An 11420-nucleotide genomic window follows, 5' to 3' on the forward strand; every position below is an offset into this window, starting at 1 on the left:
CACATCCTTCATTCAGCAGATGCTAGTTCTTTTATTCTTTTTTTTTAATTACCTAACAACAAAGAAAGGATTTAGACAAGATTTCAAATGCCCTGTGAAAGAGAGAGACTGAGAGCTGGCATGAGTCTCATGATATCTGTCAAACTTTAGACTGAAGCTGGGGTTTCAGAGGGAAATGCTGCCAGGAGATCCATTGTAAGTGCAACAAAATACAAAAATGGCTTTAGCTACAAACCTGCTGGCTCTGGTGAAACCTAATGACTGCTGTATATGTTCTTCTGTACTGTGTGATAGGTTGGAAGCCTTTATAGTTTCTTTTGTGGTACACTTTCTTTTTGGATCCTAGGCCCACTTTAAGCCTTTTGTTTCCTATCTGGTGAGCTGCCTAGCTTATTTCTGCAGCACTAGAGTCATTTCTTCATGCTTTTGCAGGACTGGAAGGGCTACAGATCATGGCTTTCTTCCAGTAGTGCTAGAGATGTGGTCCAGTGATACTATTCATGTAGATAAAAAGACCTGTTTTGTTTCTTAGCACTAGAACCATTTTGCATAGTTACAACCCACTAGGACCAGAAAGCCCCTTGTCCAGTTTGAGTTCCACCTGAGCTTGTTGGGTGGCAGTGATATTGTCATGTTCATGCTGATTCTGTGAACATAGATGAAGATGCTAGACTCAAATACTGTGGCTGAGCAAGCGGCAAAGCTTATTAGATTTATACATCCTTCTATGGCAAAGTATTATTAATGACCAGGGATCCTGGTTTTCCCTGATGATAAAAAAAAAATTGCAAATTCTCTGATAAAACCCCCCAAATCCATTATTAAAATTGAAGGCTCCCCCACAGAACCTCCAGCCTTGCTGATGCCCCTTGCCCCCCACCCACAGCCCCTGCTCCCCCAGCCCTGGCAGAGGGGGCCCCCAGTTCCCAGAGCTATGGGGCCAGGGACCCAGGTCTGCAGCCCCCTGCTCTCCACAGAAGGCAGCGGCTGCTGCAGTGGAGCATGGAGCTGACTCCCCCCTGCTGCCAGCTGTGGGCTCAGGAAGGGGGTGGGGCCAGCCTCCTGTGGCAGCACACACTCCTGGGGGATAGCGGGGACCCATGCCCTCTCCTGAGGCCCCTGCAGCCCGCAGGTATGACCCAGCGCTGCAGGGCAGGGCGCAGTTGCACAGGGAAGCTGCTTGCTGTGAGCTCTGCACTGCCTTAGTGACATCTCCCACACATGCAGCAGCAGGGAGGGGCACAACCCTGCTCTGCCACCCATGCTGCCCGCCTCCCTCCTCCCTCCCAATGTTGCCAGGGTATTATGGAGCTCACTGCAGCACTGGGTTACATCTGCTGAGCTGCAGAGGCCCCAGGGGAGGGCAGTAGGACAGGAGCCTGCAGTGTGCAGCCCACACCTGCCTCTGTCCCCACCCTGCGCACAGATCTTGGGGGCATGGGTCCTCCCTCTGTCCCACCAGTTCACGCAGTGGCAGGGAGCTGGCCCCATGCCCCCCAGATGAGCTGCCCATAGCCCTGTCCCACTCCTGGCCAGGGCTGTGCATTGTGGCCCTGGGCCCCAAGCTCCACACCCTGCCTGGCTGGGCAACAACCTCAGCCCTGCCCAACTCCCTCCTTCACTGTGGGGCTTCTGCCTCCCCCCACCCTTACCTGTGGGAGCTGCTCCCCAGGCTGCCTGGAGCCATGTGCGTATATATGTACATGGCGCCCCCTGCCTGACGGCCCTCCTCCTACTTGCTTGCAAAAAGTGCGTGCTGTAAAAGCCACAGACTTCCCTGATAAAATGAGAAATCTGCATTTTACTCCAGTAAAGGGGGAAATCTGCATTTTATGCTGTTTTTCTGTAAGAAACCTAGATCCCTGTTAATGAGCTATTTAGTAGGAATGTTTTCCCTTTCATTTAACCCTTCAGCAGGGAGCCAGGAGCTTAAATATTCTGGATGATAAATTAGGCTCTGAGCAATGGCAGATATTTTCAAACAAATCTAAACACAGATTTTGCCTCCTTAGGGGAGTGTTGGGCAGATGAGGAGCTCCTGCCATGGGATAACTGATATTTAAAAGTATGTTCCCCATTGGTGGCAAAAGTGAAGAGGGATTCAAGCACCTTCATACTAAGGAGCATTCTGATAATTCTGAAAAGTTACAGGTGAAAATGGACTTGATCTGTTCAGTGCTAGACTCATTGTAAAATAGTGTCATGATCTAACTCTGTTTGGATGTGAACATAGGTGCTGAGTCCTTAGGTGCTCCAGGGCTCAAGCACCCATGGATCTGTTTGCAGATGTTAAAGATCAAGCACTTTTAGAGATTTAGTAATCCTCAGTAGGCCCTTAGCTGGTGAATCTAGATTCTAGAACTCCAAATCTAACTTTGTCACGTTTCTGCCTCTGACTGGTATATGTAACATCTTAAGGAAGTACAGATGTTCCCAAATGCTTTCCATAGGGTTGCAGGAATTCTGTGTGGGAATAACATGGATTGCCATTTAGAGTTCCCCTCTCTTCAATCACTTCTGTCTCAATTCAGCCCTTTCAGATGATGTGAACCCTGCTTGTTGTTCTTTGTGAATTCTCTCAGTTCTATTCAAGTCCTCCATTAGGGCTGCTCTAGAGCAGAGGTTCCCAACCACTGGGCCGCAAAGGGTTGGTTGCCAGGTCGTGGTACAAGCCCCGCATCTGGCCAGGCAAGTGGCTTCTGCTGTCGGCAGTCGTGTACAGGGTTAAAACTGGGTGGTGGGGCAGCCCCTGGAGGGAGGCAGCCAGCTCCATGAGCCCCGTTTCGCTCCTGTACTGGTCTGCAGTATAAAAAAGGTTGGGAACCACTGCTTTAGAGTAGTAACGTGTCCTAATCCCATGGCAGTTAAGATCTGCCAAGCTATGTTCGTCTTGATTCACGTGAATATGGGTGCTGTCAGATATGGAAAAAAAAAACACCATGCTTTACTGGAACAAGCAGTGTGTTGGTTCGACTCTGCTCTGCAGCATCCGTATAAACCACATGCTTCATCCGGGATTTTATCTAATAGCTTCATTCAATCAGCTACTAGATACAGGTGCTAAAAAAGCTCCATTAAAGCACCCGATCTGTACAGACTCTGGATGAGCTGGGTCCAGTTAATGCACTGCCTCTTCTGGGCAAGCACCGGGCTTGGGATGGGGGTGCCCAGAGTTTAAACAGAAGTGCCAGTTTTGGGGGTTTTTTCTATGTCTGTACACAGCCTAAGGGTTTAAAGGCTGGCCCAGGCTAGCCTTTAGTGACCTTGAAGCTGCAGCTTGATAAAGACTCCTAACCTTGCTCTTCCTATTTACTATAGGCTCCCTAATGTCTGTGAATCCAGGGGTTGCTCGTTGGATCAAGGAGCTCTTCTGCCATAATGAGCGTGTTGTCCTCACAGGGGACTGGAAACATGGCTTTTTCTCACTAACAGCAGTAGGAGCCACAAATGTGGGCTCTATCCGCATCTACTTTGACCAGGTGAGTGGCATGACAAAAAAATCAAGCTTTGTTTTGAAAGTCAGGGATACTGTGTCTCTAACGTAATGAAACAAGGCCACTTAATGAAACTAGGTCCATCTTTCCTTTCTTTGAATTTAGCAGCAAGCTAAAATTGAAACTTGGATGATTTTTAAGCAGTGTTACTCTGTGGACTGGTGTGTGTGTTCTAGGACCAGGTTGAGGCATCTACTCTGTATAGTTTCTTAACTCCCCTTTGAATTGCAAGTTACTGCTTTGAAACTGTAGCCCTGGTAACAAATAGAGGATACTGAAATGCACATGTGACAGTCTTTTTCTCCCCTCTGCATGCAGGACTTGCATACTAATAGTCCACGTTACAGCAAAGGCTCCTACAATGACTTCAGCTTCATAACTAACAACAACAAGGAGGGCATCCCCATGAGGAAGGGAGAACACTTAGGAGAGTTTAACCTGGGCTCAACCATTGTTCTCATCTTTGAGGCACCCAAGGACTTCAAGTTCCACCTCAAACCTGGACAAAAAATTCGCTTTGGAGAAGCCCTGGGGTCCCTATAGGAACTGCCAGAGCAAGAGGATTTTATACATGGAAGGACTCAGCTGTACAAGGAAATGTTTCACTAAACAGAAAATATCACTCAGCAGGACCTGGGTGAGGGAAATAACATGCATCACTGCTCTGTTAAACGGGGAGTGTGCACCCTATAGTGCATACCCTTGCTGAGTGCAGTAAAATAATCGGATAATTCATATACATATCAGGTACAGACGCCTTTAAGAATGTTGACCAGGGAGGTTCCTGTTCCACCCTGTGCCTGCAGTCTTTCATGCTCTCCCCCACTTTAGCCTGCTGAAAACTGATTACATTTACAGAGTATGTAGGTCCTTACTGGGCCTGCTCAGTCTCTGTAGTTGCAAGGGGGAGGGATGAAGGCAGAGAGATTAGTATATTTAAAGGGACACTGACAGGTTGATCAAGATCTAAAATTTCAGTTCTGTAAAATCTGGGTTTCAAACTACCTAGTATGTCTTCCCACATTTATTTTTCAGAACCATCATTCAGCATCGTGTTAATACAGGACAGCCATAAAGTCTAAACTGGCTAGTATAGTTTCATTGGCCAGACTAGGAGAAGTGCACAAGAAAACAACATCAGTATTGGTGAAAGCAACTTAGACTCATTCAGTCATAACAATTCAATGTATTAGCGACAGATATAAAGCATTCAAAAGTTCATAACCTGACACTGTCCCTTTAAATTGGACTTTGCACTGTATTTTTAACCTGAAAACACTGTGTCTACATTCCACGTGGTCAAACTGATTATCATAATCATCTTTTTTAAGGATTTTTTTAAAACTTGTGGCAGTCAGCCCCAGCCACTCTATTCTCCACCTCTGTGGTTTTACTTAGTTATTCCAGGCCTTAAGGATTTTTGTTCATGTGGCTGACAGTTACACTCATCCAATGACAAGCTGTTGCAGGAGAAGATTGTGACAGGAAAAATAACACTTAAGGGGTATATTGCCTTTTCAGTGCTTGGGGTGTTTCCATCAGAGCCCCCTTGTGCTTTACATTAGGAAAGCAGCCAAAGTGTGTGTTCCCCTTCTGCTATTCATGGGATGTTGCTTTTTTTGTTGTCATAAACTGTGGGATCTGTCACTAAGTTCTGGGTGGAGGGATTTCTTCATTTATTAAACACTTTGAAATACTTCAGGGCCTACTGTTAGTGCATGGATTGAAATACCACATGCACTGACTATATTCAAAACCATTGTGAATTTTCAGAGCAATCTCAGGTTGCTCCCCTGGTGCACTAACCTACTTTTCCATCCAGCAAAGAACTTGCAACTATTTATCACAGTAGAAGAAGCCAAACTTGTACTTTTTGCCCTCAGACCTGGTAGAGAGATGCTGGGGCTGAGAGCTCTGTTCTGAAGCTTCATTCTGTTGCAAACTTAAGTGTTTTTGTAAATTCATACCAAGGAGGATTAGAATGGAGATATTAACATTTCAGCCAGTCTGTGAAACATGACACTAATACTTGGTGTGTTAAGCTTCTTGTTACCAGTAATGGGATTGACAGCAACTGGTGCCAAAAGAGTGGAGAGATACTCACTTTTAAAGCAATGTTATCATCTATTCTAAAATAAATTCTACTTGGAGTCCAGGAAGTCAAATGCCTGTAAGTAACTAGGCCAAGTGAGGGAATTAACTCAAACTCCTGTCTGAACGTGTTTCACGCTGGCTTGAGCTTCGAGGGCACACGTGCCACGGGGGCACTGGATGTTTTACTCAATCTGCTGCTACTTTAGGGGGGTCTTCTGACAAAAACGCTTCTTGGGAGTCTATACCTTCTTCTTGTTCCGTCTCCTTGCAGTTCAGCTGTGCTGAAGGAAAGTCTAAACTCCCCCTGGGCTGTGCAGAAAATAGAAAGGAATTTTGTTATAAGTGTGCAGTTGGTCAAGCCCCTGTACATATAGCTTCCTAGTAGGGAAAAGAGATGATGTAATCTGTTTGCTAACAAAGCCTGACAAATACTTACCATATGATCTTGACCGTTGGAGGCAGGGGGGGTGGAAAAAAAGAATCCTTTGGTTCTAAGTCAGTCTTTCCTCCTTTTCTATGGGGATGGTTTTTGTAGAAGTTTGAAGTGGCTCTTAGCAGCCAGCCACCTTGTTTAAACCCTTTCAGTTAGCAAGTTAGTTCCTGTATTAGTGTTTCAACAGTCTGGTTTCAAATATGCGGAGATTTAAAAACAAAAACTTGAGGGTGTGAAGTGCATGAAGACAGATATCAGCCCCCGGGGTTAAAGCTGTCACTAGCTTCTTGCAAATTCCAACTTGTTGGACCTGTTCCAGTGGGTCAAAGGAAGGAAGACTGAATCTCTTCCACCCACCCCCTCCACTGGGGCTTAATTGCCTCTGGGCATGGCCAAAGCAACTCTAAGCTTTAATTTCTCACTACTTGGCATCATCCTCCATAGTATCTGAGGGCCATGGTTAGGTTAACAGTGGAGAAGAGGGTGCTGCTGCTTACTTTAATATAAATCTGAAAAGAGGCAGATCATTCTGCACCAGGTTAACTCTTCATGGTAGTCTTCACACTGTAGAAGCCTGGCTGATGGCTGGGGAAGAGGAATCTTAGCCCTAGATCAGCACTGGTCATAGAAAGGGGAAGCAGAGTTCCTGGAAGGTACTGGTGATGCTGTGAATTTCTCCTACATGGAGAATCCATTTAATTTTTCAACTGTATCAGTAGCACGGTATTTTTGTATGTCAAAGTGTACGACTTATGAACATTAACTCATTTACCTGCAAACATTTTGAATAAAAAGTCTTATACGTGTTGCTTATTGTCTTAAAATAGTAGGAGCAGTTTTGCTAGCCAGGTATTTGTGCATCCATCACTCAAGTAACTTTGGGCTACTGTATGAATGCACATTTCTGAGCTATACAACAGGAAATTTTCCCACCTGTTTACAGTTGTAGTAAATGAATATGACAACATGTTACGTAAATTAATTTTTAAAACAGAAAAGGCAACTTTATCACACACATGTGCAAGGAGTTTTACATGAACTGGTGGGCCAGGCTTGGTCCATGATTCAGTGAGGCATGGACACTCAATATTGTCTTCCCCTGACAAGTCTGTCTCTGTCCCCACTCCCCATCAGTGACAGCGATCATCTTACTAGGGAACATGAACCACTCTTCAGAAGTTTTGGATTCATTACATGGCCAGAGCAGCACGAATGTCCTGTAGACGCATGACATAACTCTGTACTCTGTCTCTCCCCTCCAAGAGCACTTTTGCCAGAGAGTTGATCCTTAGCACCAACTGTGAAAGAGAGCAGGGAAGAGGAAAGGGCTAAGCTGGTGATTAAAGCAGTCCAATTAGTTCAGTTGCTAACCATGCCACCAGTCATTCTCATTACCTCCCCTGATTGATTAGGAAGCATTAAGTGATTGAACTGGGTTACACCTTCTGCAGCTGGGCTGTGGTTCTTCCCCCCTCAGATGATGAAATGCTATCAGACCAGCCTGCAGCACACTGACATACCCAAGCTAGCTTGAATACTGGAAGCACTAAAGACTGCAACGTAGACTTCAGTGCAACTTAGCCACTTAGAAATCTTGGGTGCACTTCTATAGGGTAGCACAGTTTGTGTCAGTTTTGCTGCTGCTAACCCCAGTCAGCTCAGGAAGTACAGCAATATCCCCAGATTTTATGGTTCCTTTTCCACTCTTACTCCCAGTGCCCCCTCTGCTTGGAGAAACAGTTTTCCCTCCTCACACCCCCTCCCCCCTTACCTTTGCTAAGCTCTCATGATGCTTCTATAACATTATGCATAGTTTTACAAGCAAGCAAGAGTAGCCCAGTCCTGTGATACCATTCAATTCTCTACAACAGCATCATGGGGCCAGTGTTTGCTCTGCCGCCCCCCCCCCCCCCATGTACCTGCTCCAACTCTTCTTGAACATGCTGGACAGCCTCATGCTCCTCCGGCCCTGTGCCACCTGTACTCGTATCTAGCCACTTACGGAGAATCTGTGCTTGCCGCTGACATGACCTGGGAGAGTAAATCAGAGATTCCTGTTCAGTACAGAGCTAACAATGCAAGAGAAAGGAAGGTACTTTGTGTCTCATGCCCAGCATTACATGCAGACATTGCTAGGAAGGTGCTCTGTGACTGCTCTTTACAGATTGCTTTACAGAAGAGATTTCTATTAAAAGTCAACTGTGTAAATGCAAATCTGCAACCCCTCAGGTTGGCTTGTGCCTGCCAGATGGGAGGCAACCATGCAAGTGCCTTGAGTCCAAAATACAAAGCCTCAAACTCACTCTTCAACTGCTATCTAACCCTCACTGGGCAAGCTCCCTGCATGCCAGGACACCTACACCCTGACAGGGCCAAGCAAGTAGGTGCCTAGGCCACACTGGAATCCAACTACAGAACCACATCGGAAGGCACTCTCAGATTCTAACCAAGCAAAAGATGCAGGAGGTCTCTCCTTTTGGCCACAGCTCAGCTGTTAAAGCATTCACCCAAGATGCAAGCTCAAGCTGCAGGTTAGGACTTTCTACATCCACTACCTGACAAGTGAATGCTCCACAACCACGTAACTACTGGTTGGTCTGGGTCAGTTTTCAAGTCTCCCTATGGAAACTGCTTTGCTCTCATGGAATAATTATATATGTTGCAGCAAAGAAAGAACACAAGCACACACCTATATCCTAGTGGTTAAGATATTTAATCAAAGAAAAGGGAGAGACTGGTTCTAGTCCATGCTCCAACAAACATAAGGCAGGGGGTACAGTGGCAGAGGCGTTAAGGTGCCTTGGCTACAGAAATCAATTGGAGCTTGGCTGCTGGCTTACGCTTAAGGCCAGCCCCAATGAACTTTCAGAAAGGTATTTGATTATTTGGACTGGGGAGTTAAAAGGGAGCCAAACATGATGCTAGTTACTCCCTTGTGTACCACTGCAGGCTAAGCATTGGTTCAGTTGCACCAATTCAGCTACAAAGTATTCAAATGATGCCCTTACTGACACCTGTATGGTGTTACTTTCTTCAGTGTTTGCCCCAAGCCACCTAAACCAAATGACAAAGTGTAAGAAAGCAATACTGGCTCTGCAGGGCTATAACAACCCCTCACTGGTCAGCAGGGGCAACAGAACAGGTCCAGAGCCCATGTTCAAGTAAGAGTGGAAAGGGGTCATTTTTAACAACTGAACTGCACCAACAGTGGCAATGCAGCACTGGACTGAGGCTAGAAGGGAAGGAACGCTACGCACTTGAGCTCCCGCTTGCTGTCGCAGTAATGCTGCATTTCCAGACGGATGTGTTGGAGTTCTGCTTCCAGCTCTACTCGCTTGGTTGAACTGCCTTGCCTTTGTTCATGTTTACCTGAAAGGAAACCCAAGGCGCACACACAATGACACTGCAAAGCTATGGTCTGTTTCCTGTGTCTACTTGTTAGACAGACAGTTGGGAACTCACCACCCTCCTGGATCCTTTTCATTATACCACCTGGCAATATGCAACCTCCAGCCTCTCTTCCCTTGCTAACAGCATTAGATTACGCTATGCCCAGCAGGAGCCTAAAGGAGCATTGACCAAGACCTCCAGTACTATGCACTTAATTCTCTAGGTTCTATTCTCACATGCAAGAGGAGACATGAGACCCTGAAGCAGAGGCTTAGTACCAGAGTGTGTTTGTACTTGAGTTTTTCCATTAATAATTAAATGTAGTCTGCTCTAGGAAACCAAATAGCCACATAGCATATAGTCAATATCAAGCAGGATCCTCAGCCTAGTCCCACAGAACATTTAGATCCTGTCTTATGATTCATGACCATAGTGGAAACAGCCACTGATCACACTAGCCTGCAGCTCCAGGACACCCTCTACCTGGTAGGGATCACTTAAGATAGCAAATAATTACCACACAGGTATAATAAGCCCCATGGGTTGGGCCTTGCTCCCTTGCCAGCCCTTTTCCTCCAGGCAGTTCCCCTTTTCCTCAAAACCCCAAAGCTTGTTTACACAGATGTGCATATAAACATGCCAGCAATAACATCAGTTTTCTTGCTAGCTAGGTTGAACCTATATGTTCACATCCTTCTCTCTCCAGGAGCCCTGTGCCCCAATTAATTCTTCAGCATCCTGATACAGCTCTCCTTTCCAAAGCAGACACATACAACATTTTCCCCAACACTAGGGGAAGCACTTGTTGGGGGGACTTTGGTGGAGGCACAGCAACTGTAGGTCAGATCTTGAGACCTACCTGCAGGTTTGGGGCTTCTCTCTCTTCCCGTAAAGCCTTCAGGCAACAGTAGATGTGCCTGTGGGTTGAGCTGCACCATCTCTTCTCCTGCAGTGGCCTGTGTGTCATGGGGAGTGGCTTCTGGGTGACCATTCAGGGATTTGCCTCTAATCTGCAAGGGCAAGAGAAGTGTAGGATGATAAAACAGTCATTTTGCCCTTAAACAGGGTAAAGCACAACCCCAGACAAGGCCTTCCAGACACTTGATGACACTAAACTCTGCTTCCAAAGGTAACTTTGTACTTCCTGGGTGTCCACAAGTGCCTCCCCACTGCCTTGCTCCTCAGGTACTATTTGTGGTCAGAGCTTTTCCATGGAACAGAAGGATTTCAGCTCTTAAAGAATCCCCACATCCCCATCCCTACCCTTTTGCCAAAAAAACAAAAACAAACAAAAAACAACCACAAAAAGGAGGCACTACCAAGTTGAGTTACTCTTAACTAGATTTCCTCAGCTTGATGCTGAACCCTTTGAATATTTTCCTCCCAGTCAGATGCCAGAATCAGGAACAAGATGTGAATTCTCCTGCAGTACAAATACACTTGCTCTGATCATGAGAACTGTTTCTTCAGACTGTGGCTATTGTGACTGGCAGGTGGAATGGAAAGGATCATTTTACTTTAAGAGCCTGCTGACTCAGCCTATTGCAGGTGCCAGGACAAGCAAAGAACAACTCAGGGAAGATGGGGGGTGGGGAGAATCAATAGGGAAACAGTAAACAAGTAACAAGCAACCAGTCACTCATGGAGTTACTTTAATTCCTCCTCAAAACTCACCAGTTCTGATCCATGTCTCACACATGGCATGAAAGATGAGGGAGGCAATAGCTCAAGCTTTGGATTTGTCTGAACAGAATGCTGCATGACAGGTGTCCAAGATGGTATACAGGGCAATGGGGCAGATGCACGAAGGGGGCAGATGGTGTTTGTATTGCTGTCCATGTGAAGTGACAAATTATAGCTGCTTCGGTCTGCTTGAGTCGATGGCAGCAAGTTCTTGGCTGGAGCAAAATGTTTGTTCACAGCTGCTTGTTGCAAAGGCATTTCTGCTCCCTCCATTCTAGAAGGGGAAGTAAAGGGCAAGGTGTTGTTACATTCCAGACAGCCCACAG

At 46.1% G+C, this 11420-nt stretch overlaps 2 protein-coding genes across 15 annotated transcripts in view; one reads left to right on the plus strand and one right to left on the minus strand.

The window, feature by feature from the left end:
• Positions 1 to 6828, plus strand: part of PISD (phosphatidylserine decarboxylase) — a 36310-nt gene extending 29482 nt beyond the window's left edge. For all 5 annotated transcript variants that reach the window (XM_014593663.3, XM_059713263.1, XM_006266976.4 and 2 more), the window contains 2 exons: positions 3319 to 3479; positions 3813 to 6828. In XM_014593663.3, the coding sequence (XP_014449149.1) occupies positions 3319 to 3479; positions 3813 to 4037 (386 nt within the window). In that variant the 3' untranslated portion in view covers positions 4038 to 6828. The remainder of the gene's footprint in view (positions 1 to 3318; positions 3480 to 3812) is intronic.
• The window catches only part of SFI1 (SFI1 centrin binding protein), a 51761-nt gene continuing 44844 nt past the window's right edge, over positions 4504 to 11420 (minus strand). For 8 of the 10 annotated variants that reach the window (XM_014593661.3, XM_014593659.3, XM_019493639.2 and 5 more), the window contains 6 exons: positions 11086 to 11368; positions 10271 to 10421; positions 9279 to 9390; positions 7941 to 8052; positions 7216 to 7319; positions 4504 to 5897 (listed from right to left, as the gene is read on the minus strand). In XM_014593661.3, the coding sequence (XP_014449147.3) occupies positions 5882 to 5897; positions 7216 to 7319; positions 7941 to 8052; positions 9279 to 9390; positions 10271 to 10421; positions 11086 to 11368 (778 nt within the window). In that variant the 3' untranslated portion in view covers positions 4504 to 5881. Of the gene's footprint in view, positions 5898 to 6999; positions 7320 to 7940; positions 8053 to 9278; positions 9391 to 10270; positions 10422 to 11085; positions 11369 to 11420 lie in introns of those variants that run through there. The other 2 variants (XM_014593653.3, XM_059713250.1) reach the window with 2 other exon arrangements.

Source organism: Alligator mississippiensis, chromosome 10 (genome assembly GCF_030867095.1).
Source record: "Alligator mississippiensis isolate rAllMis1 chromosome 10, rAllMis1, whole genome shotgun sequence".
Lineage (NCBI taxonomy): Eukaryota > Metazoa > Chordata > Crocodylia > Alligatoridae > Alligator > Alligator mississippiensis.